General features: G+C 27.3%; 1 protein-coding gene across 2 annotated transcripts in view; it reads right to left on the bottom strand.

The window, feature by feature from the left end:
• LOC100201907 (uncharacterized) overlaps window positions 1–17352 on the bottom strand; it is a 28302-nt gene extending 10950 nt beyond the window's left edge. Inside the window, exons 1-10 of one of the 2 annotated variants that reach the window (XM_065793519.1) lie at window positions 17126–17352; window positions 15556–15614; window positions 14408–15223; window positions 14112–14258; window positions 12732–14033; window positions 7667–7720; window positions 1635–1781; window positions 1248–1541; window positions 898–1026; window positions 514–756 (exon numbers count right to left, since the gene is read on the bottom strand). In XM_065793519.1, coding sequence (XP_065649591.1) covers window positions 514–756; window positions 898–1026; window positions 1248–1541; window positions 1635–1781; window positions 7667–7720; window positions 12732–14033; window positions 14112–14258; window positions 14408–15223; window positions 15556–15613 — 3190 coding nt within the window. In that variant the 5' untranslated portion in view covers window position 15614; window positions 17126–17352. The remainder of the gene's footprint in view (window positions 1–513; window positions 757–897; window positions 1027–1247; window positions 1542–1634; window positions 1782–7666; window positions 7721–12731; window positions 14034–14111; window positions 14259–14407; window positions 15224–15555; window positions 15615–17125) is intronic. The other variant, XM_065793520.1, reaches the window with a different exon arrangement.
• Between the last annotated feature and the right edge of the window lie 2859 nt (window positions 17353–20211).

The raw sequence follows: 20211 nt of genomic DNA, 5'->3' as shown, positions 1-20211 counted from the left end.
TATATATATATATATATATATTTACTACCATGAAATCACTTTCACTACCATTATAAATAATATTAATGAGACTTCTAGAACAGAGAAAAATTAATAATGATAATTACAGTAATAAAGTTAGAAAAAAAGTTAGTATAAAGTAGAAATTTAAATAAAGTAGAAATTATAAATACAGTAATATAAAAAAACAATAATATTAAAAGTTTATTAGAAATTAATGTCCTAATCAAATATGAAGAAAAAATGATTTTAACTGATATCGAATCAATATAGGATGTTTGAATATTAAAATTTATTAACTGCTGCTTTTTACGTTTAATGACTGTCTATACAAACTATACGACCGAAATAAAAGAAAATTAGTTTGTACGCTGATTTTTTTATGTTTTATAACTTATTATAACTTTACATACAGCAAGAAATGTCGCTAAAACGTTTAATTAACTGCTGTATATATTTTCATTCTGTCCCGGGTATTAGTTTCATCCAATAAACTCTTATTCAAATGATTACCTGAATCAGAGTCGTACGTTCCTGCTACGTGTGTCCATATCTTCGCTGGTACCACAGTTTTTTTAGTTTTTGCATAAAATTTCTTATCACCTGTTTTTCCATTTGCAAACCAATTTATAACTCCACTTTTTTTTACTTTTACATACATTGCAATTGATATTGCTACATCGGGTTTTCTTTTGAATTCTTCCCCGCTCCATGTCACACTTCCCTCATTCAATTCAACAGCTTTACCACAAGTACCTAATAATAAAAAACTGATTTTTTTGATATTTTTAACTATGCGCAATATGATTAATTATATTTATTAATTATACTTATTAATTTATAATTAAGAATTATAAAATTTTTGTCACAAAAGAGTTTTCAATCTTAAAATCTTACCCAGCACCCTTGGCGATAGAGAAGCGCCTTTTTCAAGCAATGCGTTGTTTTTGTTAAGAGAGCTATCTTCAATTACACCGTCTTGATTTGTATATTCAAATGTCAAATACATTACTGGATCGTCAGGTACTAATTTATATTAATTAAATATACTTTTTAATAGTCTGTTATTTTACGTGAAAATATTAAGAACAAAAAGTAAACTTGTTTAAAACAATTAACAGACTTAATTAAGAGATTTATGGCATCTTTTGTTTAAAACAATAAACAGCCTACCTGCCGTACATCGTTTAGTATCGAATCAAATTGAATTAAAAGATTGACAAAGTTGAATAAAAAGTGAAACTCACTTTTTAATGTTTTTATGGTGAACTTTCGTTGGGAAACAGTTTCTATAAGTGATCGTTGAGTTCCTCTGAAAGTACGATATTCATTGATATAATTTGGATGTGTAATAAATCCTCTAACAGTTTCATAAAGTAAACCTTGACTAGGAGAACAATCACTGCAGGTTTTAGTACAGGTTCCTTTCATAAATGTTGTCATAAATGGACATACACCACCAATTTTAAGTTGTGCGCAATCCGAAATAGTGTCTTCACATATTCGCGGAATGTTTTCACGAGTCATTGCACTCATTTCAACTAAGTAAACATGATTAATAAACTTTATGCTTAGTTAAGATAATTAAATATTATTATTGTTTAAATTTTTTTAACCAAATTATCTATCAGTACCTCTAGTTTTATTTTTGTAACGTTTTTCTAGGATAATGTTTAACTTTCTCTCAATCGCATCTCTTTGCTTAACTGTAATATTGCCTTGTGATACGGCGTTTGTTAACACAAAATCAGCTGCTTTTTTTAAATTTATTGAAAAGTCGCCTAAAAATAGTTAAAACTTCTTTAGCCTAAAAGCCTTAATAACATAAGTTTCGGGATTTTTTGGTTTTGAATTTACAAATTTGTATGTACATAAAAATTACGCTGATTAAGACATGAAGAAAAAAATACCCTAAACGTGAGCGTTGCTCACCTATTTTTTTCACTCAGAATGCCCCCATTCTCCGTGAAAAAAAAAACGCTTTTCTCACATGGGTTTTATGTGGGTTCCTTGAGGAACCCACATGGAACCCTTGTGGGACAAGCTTTTTTTTTCTTTTTTTGGGTTTAGGCCAGTTTATTCAAAACAAATAATTGCCTCCTTAAATAAAATCAAAATTTATGAGTACAGTTGAAACTTTATCAAAAAAAATTTTAGGTCGTTTAAAGGTTATAACAGTATACAGTTTATAATCTCTTTAAAACGTCAAAGAAGTTCATTTTTAAGTTTTCACCAATAAAAAAAATTGAAAAAACCCCCCAATGAAGCCAAAAAACTAAATACTAAAAGTTAATAACATATAATGTTAGCGAGAGATTTTTATTTTAAGCATTATACCATATTGTAAAGATTATAAGCTAAGTGGTGGGTGTGTGTGTGTGCGTGTGTGTGTGTGTGTGTGTGTGTGTGTGTGTGTGTGTGTGTGTGTGTGTGTGTGTGTGTGTGTGTGTGTGTGTGTGTGTGTGTGTGTGTGAGTGTGTGGGAGGGGAAAGAAATATTTAATGAAGTATTAAATGCTTGAATAAATTTTCATCTATTCCAAGATACAAAAATTAGTATTTTGAAAAACCAATTTCCCACCATCTATGCGGCTTTTTAGAATATTTTTGTTCCTAATCGGTAATCAGTGCACTTTTTAGTAAAACATCATTATATGACATAACTGTGAGCATACAAAAAATAGTAAACTTACTTAGAAGTTACTTAACTTAAATACAAAACAAATACTAGATCCTTGTTTGGTATTACCGGTATATTTTAACCTGCTTATGGTTTAAGCCCTTTAATCATGATGTTAGTGAAAACAAAACAAAAAAAAATAATAAAATTATTAATAAAAATGTTTTTAAATTTACTGTCACAATCTTTACTACAAATCTTTACTATAAATGCTTTCCTCGAGAAGTGTTATGGTGATCACAATTTTCCTGCATACGTTCATCTTTTCCCACTTAAGACCATATGTAAACTTTTTTCAAGTCAGTATCCCATCGGACAATCGGATATCTATTTTTTATTTTTGCAATGTCCTGATGAAATCTTTCAACATGCCAGACACTGATATCAACCATGTTTTCAGAGAAAAAACTAGGTGTGAGTGCAACATATGAATCTTATGAATCTTTATTTACAACAACCCAGTTTTTGATTTTTTCATAAGTTTTGTCACAAGTTTATAATTAGGGTTTTTGCAATTTCCTAGAAATCCCCAAACTACATCACCAAATACACACCAAGCTTTTTTTCAACTTTTATTTGATGGCAAGCATGCAAAACTTTTATTATACGTTTTACCAAAAAATTTTAGCCGCGAAAAAGAAAAATATTGTTTTTAGAGTAACTTTAAGTGATTTTTTTTCCTAACTAACAACCTGAAAAGTTTTGTGAGGTATTGACGATGTATAAGCGCTCAGTTACCGGTTGGCGCTAAAAACTATATAACTTTAAAACAGTCAGCAATACAAAAAAGGTTTATACATTTTTGGAAATAGCAGAGAAAATTATTTATCAAACAAAAAAACATCTGCAGTTGACAAATTTTGATATTTCTCTCCAAAAAAAAAAATTTTACCCTGCAAGACTGTATTCATATTCTTAAAAACACTTCAACCCAGGTTTAGTGCTGCTTCACAGATACTAACATGTTTTATTTTGCTTTTTTAAAATCGCTGGATGTATTGCATTTACTCTACACAGTTCATTTAAATTAACTTGTTTTAATCTGCTCAAAAAATCAAAATACTCAACTAATCTTTTTAATGATTAGCTGACTATTTTAATTTTTTATAATAACTTACCATTAAATGATAACTCTTATCATTTAATGGTAATCCTATTTCACCATTTTTTTTATTTCCTATCACAGGTAAAGGTGTTTTGCTATTTTAACTGTAAAAATATTTTGAAATTGTTAAGTAAACAAATCTACAATTTCTATTTGATAATTTATAACAAAACCGTTACCATTTCTAAAACTTTGATATATCGTTTTACATTTCTTTTTGTTTATTCATATTTACAGAGTATCTTTTTAAGTCATTTTTGCTTTTTTTATTTATTTATGTTTTTTTATCACAAAATTTTTTTGTGCCTTGATAGCTTCTTTTGTGACCATTACGCATATTTTCTCATACTCAGTATTTTTACCAGGGTTTTTGAATTTATAAGGTAAACTCTGCTATCTTTAATTTTTTTTTTTTCAAACTAAATAACCTACTTTGTCAGTAAAACATGGATTTTTTTGTTTCTTCTTTGAGTTTATATATATTTTTGGAAATAGGGATCTACATACATGACACATTTTTTGAGCAAACAAACTCTACATTTCTAGGACTAATAGCATTAATTAAACAATAAATATTAATTAAATATTGATAAAATATTAATTAAACATATATTTAAATTATTCTATATTGATATTTTCACATATTTATTGTAAACCTGGTCTATTATAATCATATTTGTATTTTAGAATTTCTTCTTGTATACAATCATCAAAAGCAATGTTAAAACTAAACGTCTATGCCAAATATTTTCGAGAATTGCATTTGATTTAAGTTCATAAACTCTCTCACTTGACGACTAGCAACAATAAACCTAAGATTTTTTCAGCTTTAAAGTTTCAATATCAATGTTTTGTAACTAAATGGCTTTCTATAGAGTCACAGTGTGTAGCTATCAGCAAATCTTGTAATAGAAGTTTGTTAAAGAACAATATATAGCAATCAACGGAAAATTTAAAGCCTATTTTAGATTTCACAAAAATGCTCACAAAAGAGCCCTAAAAACACCCAGTGTTTTTACTGTTGAACTTTTAAACTTTACTGTTGAACTTTGCACTTTACTGTTTTAAGAAAACTTGTTTTGTGAGTATTTTACATGAACAAATGAATGAATATTCTGCGTGAACGAAGAACATAACGTGAACATAATTTCTTTTCAGAATAGTTTGGTGTACATTTATATGTTTAATGTTTAACATTATTTTTGTTGAAACCAAGTTTTAGCATTTTTCTTTTAATGATTGATCATTTGCAGCAACAAAGTGAACCTTATTGAAATTACATAAAACAAGACATAAACAAAATAAAAGCCCTTGGTTAATCTGAAATTAATTAAACCATGCTTCTGAAGCTTCAATCCTTAAACCAGCAGTTGCTTAAAAATATATCTAATAATTTAAAAATCAGATATAAAAATCTTTGTAAAACAACACTACTTCGTTTCTGTGTTTTTATATCTATGTCTCATATATATTATTTTATTTCAACTAAACAAATATACGAACAGATGCATAAAACAAACTTAATTGAAGCTTTTTTATTTTCATTTAATTTTTTTGACAATATAAATAGTAATAATGTATATCTAATTATAATTAATCTTTTTTTCATAGAAAAAGTGTTATAATGTTAACACTTGAAAATATTATGTAGTATTTAAAATATATAAAATTAAAAAAAACAGTAGTTAAAATACATGAAGTAAAAAATAAATAAATAGATAAAAGTAAAAAAACTTGCATTAACAACAAAGAGTAATATTGTAAATATTTTGTTCAATACTATATTTATGTAAAATGTTGATGAATGGAATCAACTATAATAGCATATAAAACTTGCATTAACAACAAAGAGTAATATTGTAAATATTTTGTTCAATACTATATTTATGTAAAATGTTGATGAATGGAATCAACTATAATAGCATTCACAAACATTTTTGTATATTATTAAAAATGCATGTTTATTTTATTGATTAAAAATACAATTTGCAAAAATAATTTCTAATAACTCTTAGGAAAACCTTATCTCACCGAATATAACACTAAACGAAAAATTTCCAATCAAGTAACATCTATACTAGACCTTTCTGGACTGAGAACTGATGAACGAATTTGTATGGCGACATAGCAAATTTCAACTGGTCTTTTTTGTTGAACCAGCTAATCAGTCAGTTCCAAATCAATATAAACGCGCATCTTTATTTTACTCATGTGTTTTTGGTCCTGTCTTAAACTGCCTTTAGCTTCTAATTCCAAAACAAAGATACAAACAAAAAAATGAGAGTTCTTTTTCTTTAAGTTCGATAACTACTAATACTAGGTCAACTATGTTTGAATTGGTTTTTTAAAAACCACGAGGTTGTTGTTGAAGTATTTCTGTTACTACTATTTAAAGATATGCTAGATTTTAATTAAAAATAAATTTCTCCCTTATGAAAGCAACTCTGAAATCGCACTTGAACCTAATATATGAAGATTTTACAAATTTAAAAGGATCTAAAGTATGAGAGTCATACAAGTTCTTTTCCAACCTGTCAAACAAAACTCTTACGTGCCTGATTAAAATCTTACTGAAATCTAGAAAAATTTGAAGACTATTTCCAGTGAAAAGAGTTTACCTCTAACTTCTGCAGTTGTCATTGTTTTCTCATGCAGTTGCTGTCTCTGTAATTGTTACCAGTGTACAAAGTTTGCTTTAAATACAAGCATATCAGCACAGTTAATAACACTAATATTGTTAATGTTTCAAAATATTCTGTTACGCAAACTTCTTTCATTTTTAAAAAGTATGAACTGCATTATTGACAGCTGGTAATTGAAGGCAATTTTAATGATAGAGGTACTTTTCATTAAAACTAGATTTTGTGTCAAATTAATAAAAATAGTAAAATTTAAAATTAAAATAGCTTTAAATTAAAAAAAAAATGATTAGCTTTAGTCTTTATAGTCGATTCATATGAGATTTTCTGTCATGATGCAATACTTTTTGATACACTAACAATAATTGACTTTAGCATTGTCTCTTTTTATGGTTTGTGTTACGGCAAACTTTTTTAAAAGCTAAACCTCATTAGTTTGCAATGTATGGTATAAAACGGTTGTTGGTAAAAATTTGAGCTTTCAACTGCAAACCAATAAAATGCAAATTTTTTTTCAAAACCAAAACACTCTCTATTAAAGACTAAAAATACTTTATTAATTTATAAATAAGTTTACTGAATAATATTTTATACGTTTTAAGCGCAATTACTTTGACTGACACTAGGAAACTATACATCATCAACTAGAAACAAGGTTATGATACGCTAAAAGGTTTGCACTTTGTCAGTTCGCTCCCAAAATGCAATTTGCCTACCCAGCAAACATTTTTCAGTTGAATTTCAGTGGACCTATAAAAACATTTTGAGTGGTCCACTGTAGTTTTGCTTATCGGTTGCTTAGTGGACCATTAGTTTAGGACCATTAGGCAGCCGCCTAAAGTGGCTAGCCGATGACAGCCAATTTAGGCGGTTGTCATCGCCTAATGGATGATAGCCACTAATAACATGGAGGAAAGTTATGGCTGGCCATTTATAGTGGCTGCCACTAATTGTCCACTAAGTAACAATGAGCAAAACTTCAATGAACCGCTCAAAAATACCTAAATACGTCCACTGCAAATCCACTAAAACAATGTTTGCTGGGTAACAATCGTGCGTAATTAAGTTTTTTTTCAAATTATATAAATAAGATATGAATTATTAAACATAACAATAAAAACATAACACTTCCATTTTAAAGTATGAAACATTAAAAATATAAAATATATTTGAAACACTAATCATATGCTTTAATTTAATCAGAAATAAAAAGAATGTGTTTAGAAATGTAAAATATTCTAACCTTCGTCATTGGAAATATTGCTACTCAGTCTTGTTATACCATCGTGAGTTAGCTCTATATTGAAAGTAAAATAACGAAATTAATAAAATAAGTATCAAAGCTGTTTATAAAAATTATATTTAAAATCTATTATTCATGGACGTTAACATCTTTTTTTTTGTGTTTAAGATTCGTAACTTTCAGATTTGGAAAAAACTATAAAAAATATTTTAAGTTCATATCAATAAAAATTGTTTATACTTTATATTAATATAGAAATGCAACGATCAGAACCTGGGAACAAAAAGCCCTGATGTTTTGGTCCCCATTCCCCAATGTAAGCACAATAACAAAAAAAAAAAAATTTTCCACTGTCTTTTCATGTCCAATTTATGCGTTAATCTCTGTATAAAAATAACCATAACATAATCATAAACATTTTTATAAACATAAACATAACATTATCATAAACAAAAATGTTTTAAATTTTAGATTTCATTAACGTCGAAGACTACTAGGTTTTTGCGTAAAATATCCAAAAATTGTTTTTGAACTCATTTTTCAAATTTTATCCACATTTATTTGAAGAACCATTGTTTAACACCTAAAGTCTATGCCAAAGTATTTTTTTTTTTTTTATATTCTTAGCACTAAATAGAGTTTTAAGCTATACTTTAAAATCAAATTTGTTTTGTGAAATTTTATAAAGTAGTTGTAATGAACTCTTGATATTGTAGGGGAGAGTAAGACATTGAAAAATATTTCTAAAATAATTCTAATATCTTTTTTACATAAATATACATTGCACCAAACAGATTTAAAAAAATAAAACATCATATAGAGCACTGGTTCCATCCCCTAAAATTGACTGCAGGTTATCATAATGTACATATATTTTTGTTTTTAGAGGAATCGTGCCATTTTCGTAATGTGGGACAGGTATGAGCTGAAGTGGGAAAAGCAAGTAATTAACATCACCTTAACGAAAAACATTAGTTAAAAATTATAAAAATTGTAAACCACGCAATCTTCATCAAAGAATTCTGGAGGTTTCCACAGTATAATTACGCCCACGTGATATAGGAGAAACGGGATATCAGTTTTTTTGTCCAACTACAACCCTCAAAAAGTTGTTTTAGTTTTATATTTTATTACCTATTTTAAAATTAGGGTGCTTTTCAAAAATGCGGTTTAAACTACACGCATGGAGACGACGCAATGCCTGGTAAAGAGAGGGAAAGAAAATCTCATTGTTTACAATAGATAAAGCTGGTTAGTGACTTCTCGTAATTGAAGTTCTCTCCTCACTCCTCTACTATTTTAATTAACTGTTTGATGTTTACTTTATGTGAGTTATGTGAGATAAATGTAAAAATATAGTTAAATAAATTTATCTTTTTTTCGTGTATACGCACATACACACAGACATACACACACAAACACACGAAACAAACAGAAAATTTATTTAATTATATTATTAATTATATCTCACATAACTCACATAAAATAAACATCAAAAACAAAAGTTTTTTGTTTTTGACTTTTTATTCATCTGGAATAGAAAACACACATGAAAAAAGAAATTCATAAAAAAAACTTTCTTGGAATAAATAAAGAATATAGAATTTTGCTATACTTAAGAGAGTATCTTGTAAGATTTCAAATGCTTTTCAATCCTCTTTTTTCCGTGACAGAAAGTTATCTTCGTCAAGGGTACAAAATGACATTTCTTTACCTTACTTTATCTTGTTTTACTGCGTTATAAAATATTGTTCAGCTTTTTTCATGCATCTATTGTTTCTCTAACATTATTATTAATTATCCCAATGAAAGAAAAGCACTATACACAATATACATAATATATATCAGTTTGTTTTATTTTGATTCGATATTGTTTATTGTTGTTTAATGTTCTAACTTGTTTATTTATGTTAATCATTGTTAATTGCTTACTTTTTACTTTACTATTGTTTTGTTGTTATTTTTGTGCACAGAATAAAAAAAATTTATTTTAATTATAAATACATAATTATAATTTATTACTGCAATGTTGCAATCAAAAACGTACTTTTATGTAACATTTTTATACCTCTCCAGAAATAAAAGAAATATAAAGAATTCAAGGAACCAATTCAAAGAAGAGAAACTCTCGAGCTATATTTTGCCTTTTAAAAATTGGCTGTGGGTATGCTGTGAGAAACTGTTGCGGATAAAAATATGTCAGATTTATTGTTTAGTAAAATACATTTTATAAACAAGCAGATTAAAATTACGATTTAAAAAGCTGTAACAACTTGGATAAAAAGTAGCCGAATACACTGATGCTGTTAATAATATCAATTGTATTAAAGTCTCTGTTAATATATTACTCATATTAACAACGTGGTTATTTTTCTTTGCATTGTGTTATAACAGAAAACAAATATCTTGGTGTGAAAATCAGGTCACGGCATTTTTATGGCTGCAAAATGTAGATAGATAAATAAAAAACATAAGCAAACACATTTGTCAAACAAAACTTTTCGGGTTTTTACAAATTTTATTTCTCTAATTTTGATCAAAACTTGATTTATAAAGAGTACCTTGGAAGTGGCGATACAAGTTGATTTTCTGATGTTGTAAAAACACAAAATTATGTTGAACAAAGAGTAACTCCAGTAAAGCTTGTATGTATTAGACATGTTTTGCGCATGCGCATGGTTACCAGATGATTTAGTTACCAAAAGTTTAATAGAATAGCATAATTGTACCAAAACTCCATTGTCTAGTAAAAATAAACCGGCAGATATAATTATAAACTCTATTCAGATTTACTAGAGTACGACCATTAGAAGGAATACTACCAATATTTGCTATTAAGATTTCTATGTACGTTATTCTTTTCCATTTTACTAATATTTTAAATCAAGATGAACGCCACCACTTTTATCCTCGTGGTTCTGAAAACTGCTGCATGCACTGGAATAAAACAAAGCATCATATATTATTAAGAGTTGAAATGAAAAGAAAGAGTTAAAAACTTATTCTACGTTATTTATTTTAATAATGGCAGTAAAGGTATTTTGGACGTTTTAACATAAATGGGTATATATCAGTAGTGGCAACTATCAGTTTGACGATTCTCGTATGAAGTAAATAAAACTTGAAAAACTTGAACAAAAAAGATGATACAAAAGTTTTATTACTTTTGTATTTTTTACCACTTTTTATTTTCATAATACTAGGATAACTTTGAAACGTAATATTTATCTATTGGCAAGTTATTTGTGTCTAAAATTGTCATCTTATGCTCTGTATACTACAGAATATCGGTAAACCGATGGGATTTTAAATTTTCCTGTTGAATCTTTTTTAATAAATTTTAATTCACATGCTAACTTCAATTACTTAATATTTCAATTTAATTTGTGATTAAATTTCAAATAAGTCTTTAAAACTAAAATTTAACTAGAATAAAACATTATAATGCATTAATCTACAAAATTTGAACATGAGGAAATCGATATAAAAAATGATATATTAATGCCCCCTTCGACCAATAGTCAGCAAAAAAGCTTCTTTATTAAATACTCTTCCGTGCAGGGCCGCCGAAAGGGGAGGTCAAAAGGGACAGTTTGCCCCGGGCATCAGATATCGAAAGGGCGTCAAATGAAAAGAAGGTAGTTAAAAAAAAGTTCTTCATCTATAATAAAGGAAAATTTTGATAAATAAGGGCACCAATCACGGTTGCTGTCCCAGGCGGCGTGACGGCTCTCGGCGGCTCTGCTTCCGTGTTGCTTTAAGATTAAACCATTTGGTCTTCTAAGGTTGACTTTAAATAATAATAGTTTATTAATTATATTTATATTCAATTTTCTGTAGAAATATAACTTGTTTCTTCTTGATGCGGCTATGCTTTTCAAGTGTTTTGGATGATAGAGTGAAAAGATGGAGATAAAAAAAAAAATTTGTAGCCTTGTTTATAGTAGTTGCCCCCTGCCTAAGAAAATCTAATTTATGTAAGAAAAAATACGCGCAGTTACAATAAATTTATGCTTAAGTAAAATTTTGTAAAAAAAATCTTATTCAAAGTATATCTTACACGTTACACGTTACACGTTACACGATACTAAATATTAAAAAAAGTTAGCTATAAAAAAATTTGTTTTTATTTTTAATATTTACTATGAGTAAAAGTTTGTATAAAAATGATTTCATGCAAATATTTGTTCATAGCAATGATTTGTTTATATCCATTTACTGCCTCTTGTTGGTTTGATTTGTTGAATTGTTGATTTGTTGATTTGTTGGAAAAGATTTTAAACAGTTATAAAAATGTATGTAATGCGAACAGTTATATAACGTTTTTTTATTCTACCGAAACTACAGATATACCTTTCGTTTAAGTATTCTTCATTTAGCCACGTTCAAGAAGTTGTTTAACAAAAAAAAAGTTATACAGGATTTTAACTTTATGATGGATTTTAATCAACTAAAAAAAACACAATGGTGCTACTTTTATCTAGAATGTAAGTGCAGCTGAAAAACTATTGCATATCAGTAAATTGTTGTGTAAATCAGTGAATTATTTAAAGAAATTACATATAGCTTTGATATATCTTGGCATAAGCGTGGCATAAACGACTCGAATACTGAATAATTGTAATAACACTTCTAATAAAAAATAGTTAATATATTGTCTTCAAAGTGGGTTTATTTTAAAACAATATTTCTATGGTTGGCGATGTTTTCCTTTTAATTAATCTGAAATTCGGCATCCTGCATTTACACATTAACATCTACACTACAATAGTTATTACTGCTTTTAATGTTTGCTAATTCTTATGAATTTTATGTTTCTAAATACCATATATCTAAATACCATATATCTAAATACCATATATCTAAACACCATATAATAACATATTGTATATGTAGAATAAAAAGATAATAAATTTTTCTTACTGTTATATTTTTAAAACAAATTATCACCTTAATTTGTTTTAAAAATAATACAAATAAAAACTTTATAAAAACAAAAAATGTACTTAAAACAAAAAATTTTGTTGCATGTGCTAAGAAACAACTAAAAAGTAATTAAATAAACCTTTATGTTCGATAAGCACTCTTTCATTTTCGTCATCTTCCTTCACTGGAGTTTTTACCATTAACATAACGACGCCTTGTTGGTTAGTAATATCATTACGAGGTTGTTTATCACCTATAAAAAAATCTCCCTCGTAGCTGGTAGGAATAGCCAAATTCAACGTAACTGCATGTTGCGAAGTGAGCACATTTCCCGGTAAAAAATTGTTTGAAAGTATACTTTCTGGTCTTAAATCAGATAGTAGGCTCGGTTGAATTGATTCAATTGTTCTTTTGTATGGATACGGATTGGATAAAAACTCTGTTCTTTTATTAATACTAGGATTAGATAAATAGTGAGCAGGAAAGTTATATGATGGGAAATAACTTGGTTGAGCGAGTTTAGCGCGAATATCAAGTTCAAAAGGTTTTTCCGTTCGTCGCTGAAGTAAATCTCGCCTCTGATCTTGGAATGTTGCATCAGGGTAAACTCGTTCATGAGATACTTTTGTGTTAAAATATGAATCTTGAAACTGATCTGAGCGGTATTGGTTTAAGCTCACTTCAGGATCCGTTAATGATTCTGGGTTAATGCGGCTAAAGTCAATACTATTTTTTATAGCTTGTTGTTTATAAAAATCCGCCATTTTTTTTGTTTCTTGATCATAGTTGTTCAAAAAAGTTTCAATTATTTGATCTCGAGGGTTTGGTCTAACATTGTAGTTTTCCAGAGTTGTGTATGGTCCGTCATTAATATTTGTACTAAAATCATTTGTAAAAGTACTTGGGCCTAAATTAAACTTGCTATCGGGTATATATGTTTTTTGAAAACTTCCTTGAAATTCATTTTCATCACTGGCATCTTCGTCAACAATTAAAGGAGAGTGAAATTTTGGTTGGTTGGTACGATGCATCAGATTTTCCGTGTTGTAAAAAGACCCTATAATAGGTGAAGTATGTTTATCAACCAAAGTAGCCTCATGTTCTAAAAGCTGATTATAATTTTGTTTTGGAGTTTCACTATTAAAGAAGTAACTGTTTGGTAACCACTGGTTTCTTGCAACGCTATCCCGCGCTAAATTATTAAAAACGTTAGTACTTGAATCGTATAAATTTTTCAAAAATATGTTTTTTTTTGGACTAGTGGGAACAAAAAAATCATTGTTTTGCTCGTTTATGTTGCCATTGTTTTCAAATTGCTCCGAATCAATTGCATAATCCCAAGGCATGTGCATTCCTGGTCCACGAAAGTTGTATAATTGTCTCTTTCTTCGAACTTTAACTTCTTTGTTTAGTTTTTTCTCTTTCTTTGTATTACTATTACCTTAAATTAAAAACATATTGTACATTAAACTTATGGTGATAACTAAAATGTTTTGTGAGGTAAGTAAAAACTTATTACCTAATCCAATTTTACCCGGTGTACCAAGATCTTTAAGTTTTTTATCTTGCGGACCATTCCCATTTGGGTAGTTAGGCAAAGTGTCTAGTGGACCAACTAATACACCTTGTTCTTCTGTTATTTCTTTAATTCTAACCTCTTGTTTACCTAAAGATTTAAATTAATCAAAATATTTCAAGTTTTCAGTATTAGTATCAAGCAACAAATATTATTAATCAATAAAAAAATTAGAATTTCTTTTCTCAACCAGTTTAATAGATTCTAGCAACACTGACTTAAAAATGGGAACTTCTCACTATTATTTGACGAGTTATTGAAGTCAAGTTTGTTCAAGTAGTATATATTTGTGAATTGTGACGGCAAACTGTGCATTAAATCCGACGTTTTTACTTTGGTTTGGAGATTCTCTTTGTTCTCCAAAACATTAAATACTTCTGCATTAGATAAGTTTTTATAGGCGTTGGTAGAATCATTTTTAATATCTGACAAAACCATTGAATCGTTATTGGTAGTATTTTTAACATTTGATAAAATAGTTGCTACGTGTTTTGTATTATTTTTAATTTCAGATAAAACAACAACTGACCCATTTTGCGACAGCTGATCGTTATATAATTTATTTGTCTGAGTATAAGTATTTCTGAGATCAGGCGTCAAAACCATTATCGGAATAGTAATTGTCTTATTTTTCTTTTCGATTGTCTTATTAGACACTTGGCTTAACGAGACCGTCTTTATTTTGTTATTTTCCGATGAAACAACACTTTGCAAAAGATGTATTGTGTTGTTGTGTACAGCGGTCGTTTTGTTGTTGTCAATCGCAAAAGCTATTGATCCGTTATACAATGATTCTGTTATGTTTAACTTTCCACCTAATTCTCTCAGCCTAATATCTTGTTGTGCCTGCTTCTTTATGAATGGGCTATAGTTTTGAAGACGTTTTTCCAAATCGCTAATTGGTGTCGCTGTTTTTTCATCGTCTGCTTTCTTATTTTGATGAGGAAAAATTCTTAAAGTGCTAACTTGAACAACCGCCAAAGGTATTGCTTGCCTCCTATTGATTTCGTCTAACAATTGTAAGTTATTTTGTTTTCCTTTTTCTACTGAAACCGCTGAAAAATTCAAAGAAATTTTTATTATTTTGAATGTTAGTTTTAAAAATTTTCGTTCATATGCATGCAACATTTAAAAAAATATTTTCAGAACCGATAAGGTATGACAATAACATGATATTTGTAAGATTTATTGTTTCTATTGACTTGCGCTAAATATCATACGAATAAAATTATAATTCGACTTTTTTTTTTGCATTCTTTTGTATTCCTTCGTTTTGGTTAAAATCCTGATTACTTTATAGAATCGATTTAATTTACTGAATCAATTAAGCTATTTTTAAATATTATTTATGTGTTTTTTAAGTTTTTCTTTATAACTTATATCTTACCTAAAACTGGTGAGAATAAAAAAAGACATAATCCAACTAAGAGATTGCACGCTGCCATTCTAAATAAAGCAGTTTTAGTTAAATTTTTATTTACACTTTTAATTAATATAACTAAAATCTATTGTTTACGTTTAAATATTCTTTATCTATGTATGTGTGTGTGAGTATATATATATATATATATATATATATATATATATATATATATATATATATATATATATATATATATATATTTATATATATATTTATATTCATATACATATATATATATATATATATATATATATATATATATATATATATATATATATATATATATATATATATATTGACAACATGTTTTATAAATTACAATTGACATCATCAAGTCCAATTTGTGAATAGGCCTCATGACGTCAATTGTGAATCATGAAACATTTAAACTATTACTAAATTAGTGCTACTCAAACCATTTGGATATATATATATATATATATATATATATATATATATATATATATATATATATATATATATATATATATATATATATTATAGATTAAATTATTAGAATTGAATTTGTTTTAAAGATAACTCTGTGTTTCAAGTTTAAAGCTAAAAAGCTAAAAAAAATATTGTACTACGTATAACCGTAGCTACAAAAAATAATATACTATGTTAGCTTAAATAACAGTAAAATTGCATTTGAAAACTTTATTTTTGGAACGGCATTTTGATATTATCCGAGGTTAAAATTATCTTGTTCTATCTCCTCATTTTTGAGTTTTAAGATAAAACGATTAAAAACAAACTGCAACTTTTTTACTAATAACTTCCCTAGCTAAAAAGTTCTAAAGGACCTATACAATTTTGAAGCAAAAAAAAAAAGACAAAACTTTGATAACTATAAACACTTTTTAACTTTTGTATTTTAATTTAATGGGGTTTAAGTCCAAAAAATTTTTGTTTGTTTTAAATTCATGTATGACCCTATAGGACTTTTTGACAAGAGTTAAACAGCGTTCTAAATTTCATATAAATATCTTTAGTTTAAAAGTCTTAAAAACTTAAAGAGCGTTTAGAAAACGTTTAAAAGACATTTAGTAAGTAATTTTCAAAACAAATGCCTAGGGGTTTAGGATTTCTCAGATCAAGCTTTGTTTAACTTAATTTGCTTTTATATTCAAAAAAACAGCAATTTTTAAATGTGTGCTTTGCAGTATAATTAAAACCGTTGCAGATGTAAACTATATATTTAATATAGCGCTTTCCTTGTAAAAATATAATATGAATAAGGTTTGTTTAAGGTTGGTTAGTAACCTCCGAGTTACTTGAGACCTAAAAGTAAAAGTAAGCCAGAATTATAAAAAATCTTTTTTTACAAATAACAAAGTCGATTCTCTGCAAAAATGGGCTACCCACCGAAGACTACAGTTTTTTAATTAGTATAACTCCAAAAAAAATTAATTTTTTTTTTAAACTATAGAGGGGAACATGAAAAAGATAAAAAAAGAAAAATATGTTAAATGTTGTATAGTTACATATATGCAGTGTTTTAAAAATATCTATACGTTAAGTCTTTACTTACCTTAGAGATAAAGAATCCGGCTAGATGTCATTATTTGAGTGCACCATAACCATTTATTATTACACTATTTTAAGTAATAAAACTCTTTAGGATTTTACGTATACAATTTAATATTCTTAATTGTAATAATTTTAAACTTGTTTATTATCTTTCAAATTAGACTTTACAAAAGCGCAAACTTCGGTTAAAAACCAGAACACTAGTTTTTCGTTCGCTCTTACTCCTATGCCGAGTTATCAAAACGTTTCGCTTGAGTAGTTTTTTAAAAATCACTACACTTATTATTTTGATAAAGAACTTCTTTGAAGAAGTCACTTTAAATGCAATTTGAAATGTAACACTAATATTATTAATATATATATATATATATATATATATATATATATATATATATATATATATATATATATATATATATATATATATATATATATATATATATATATATATATATATATATATATATATATATATATATATATATATATATATATATATATATATATGATTTATTTGACAATCTTCCATAAACGTTTTGCATATAATTGCTTATAATTATTACTTTATTCACATTAAAAATCTTTTTAAATATTTTGATATTTTGATATCATCTAAAAATTAAGATACACAAAAATGGGTCGAAAAACAGTAAGAGAATCAACAAAATGGCAAAAAAGTTATGGAGGATGGCTTCATGATAAGTCACAAAGAAATAGGATGAAGATTAAAAATTTTAGAGAATCACGTAAGAATACTCAGAAAATGTTTAAAACGATAGGCGGCAACCAACGTCATGCAGGATCTGGAAAGTTTAAAAAAAAAGGAGTGCAAAAGTAATCCTATCTTTCGTCAAGAGCCATATCGAGGTTAAAGAATTGTGAATTTACCAACAGATTAATTACTTCAAAAAATCCAATCATAAAAAATGTCTTGCTTCAAATATATATAAAAACGTTAGAGATCAGTAGCCATACTGATTGATTAAAACAAATGGTGACAGTCACAAAAAGGTTTAGAGCCTGCTCACACAACTCATACATTTAAAAGATGAAAAAAAACAAAGTAGATTTATTGCTCTGGCCAGCTCGATCATCAGATATGAATTCAAATGAATCTGTTTGGGCCTGGATGGGCAACAAGTTAATCAAAGTCCAAATAAGATCCATAAACACCCTAAAGTAAGTACTAGATTCTAATTAAGTTGATGCAAAAAAAGATTTATATTCAAGCTACACTTTTTTTCCAAAAAAGAAGTGTAGCTTGCATAAAAGCACTTGAAAGATATTCTAAATAGTATTTGATCTTTATTTTTGTCGTAAAAAAATAAAGGTTGACTATTATTTAAAATATCCTCCAAATACAATTGAAGGCCTAGGTGCAAAAACAATATAATCCCTTTTTTAGGCTAAGGTCTTCAATAGCAAGTTTTATTGTGTCATTCAAGATGCAAAATTTTGTTTAACAAAAGTTTTTCTTGCTTATAAATAAATAATATCATTTATTTATAAGCAAGAAAAACTTTTGTTAATTAACAATTAACTGGTTTAATAACTTTTTTTTTTCTGTTTTATGATTTTTTGTATACTAGACTGTTTTATATTGAGATCATGAAAAGTTATAAAATATCAAAGAGTTTCATCTGCTGCGAAGATTAACAATTTATTAGATGCAATTTTTTTCTTTGTTAGCGCTTGGACCACTTTTAAGGGTTGCTCAAATTGCCGTTCTCTGTGACAAGACCAAATGGTCTTTTCTCACAGAACCGCAATTTCTCCACATTCTTAATTTTTATCGATAAACTCATTTGTAATTTTTTTTTCTTTTTTATATATTGTATGGAAATAAACATTAAATCTAAAATAAAGAACCAAAAAAAAATTCCTAAAAAATGCTTAGGTGGTTTTAGTTTAGTTTTTTTTTTCAGTAATAAGAAAAAAATAAAAACGCAATTTTTTTAGTTAAAATACTTTATTTAAATTTGTTTACAAAATTTTTTTTAAATCTGTTTAAAAGGACATTATTATTTTAGGCATACCAGGAAGACCAGACAGTCTTGTCACAGAGCACCGAAGATAAGCATTTAACTATGAAGTATACTCTTCCTTCCTTACCATTGAACTCTGGATCCCTTGCTTATAAAGCAAATGCGCTAACCATTGGTTGTTTTGAAAATCATTACGTAGGATAACACCAAGTATCATGACGTAGTTTAACACCAAGTTTTGCATCTAAGGCTTGTCTATTTTTTAATATTTTTTTAATTGTGCATTTTTTTTTTAAGTTTGTTGGGCATTCAGACGTAATAAAAATATTTTTATAAAGTTATCACTATTTGTTTTCTTATGACATATCTCCGTATTTATTTTTGATTGTGGGGTTATGTCCACCTGGAGAGAATGGGAAATGGTCCTATCAAAGCAAAGAGCTTTGGTCCTAAAGAAAATAGGGGCGCTAGAAAGCCGCAATATAAAAAATAGGATAAACATAATTCTTTTTATAATTCTTTTTTTCTCTTTTAATCTTTATGTTTTTTTTAATTATTAAAAAATAAATATATTAAAAACTTTTTTTAAATATAAAAGTGCAAATTTAAAAAATAATGTAAAAAGTATTTTAATAAGAACTTTTAAGAAAAAAAAGCTAGATTTGGTAAAATTTTAAATATCATAATAATTTTTAATGCGGACTCAGAGTAGTTGTTACTATTGCCTCAAGGGTTTTATTTTGTGCGGGGATCGTTTTGAAAATAACCTGATAAATAACTTTAAACATTTTCTAAATATGTATTTGCATGACAAATAAATACTGAAGAATATATTAATATACAAATAATCATAACAAAAGTATGGAAACAATTCTGTTTTATAAACATACTAAAATTGCAATTTGAAAAAAAATTTACAGCTTTGTACAGAAAAAAATCTAATTTGAAAAAAAAAAAATTACATGTTTGTACAGAAAAAAAAACTGAACTTGTAAAGACTTAAATTGGTAAAGACTTTGCTATATTAACATTAAAACTACGTCGATCCTTGTGAACCTTTATAATGTATAGTATGTGTTGTTCGTGTGTTTGGATAGAGAAG

Source organism: Hydra vulgaris, chromosome 03 (assembly GCF_038396675.1).
Source record: "Hydra vulgaris chromosome 03, alternate assembly HydraT2T_AEP".
NCBI classification, from domain to species: Eukaryota; Metazoa; Cnidaria; class Hydrozoa; order Anthoathecata; family Hydridae; genus Hydra; species Hydra vulgaris.
This window is presented reverse-complemented; position numbering and strand designations above follow the sequence as displayed.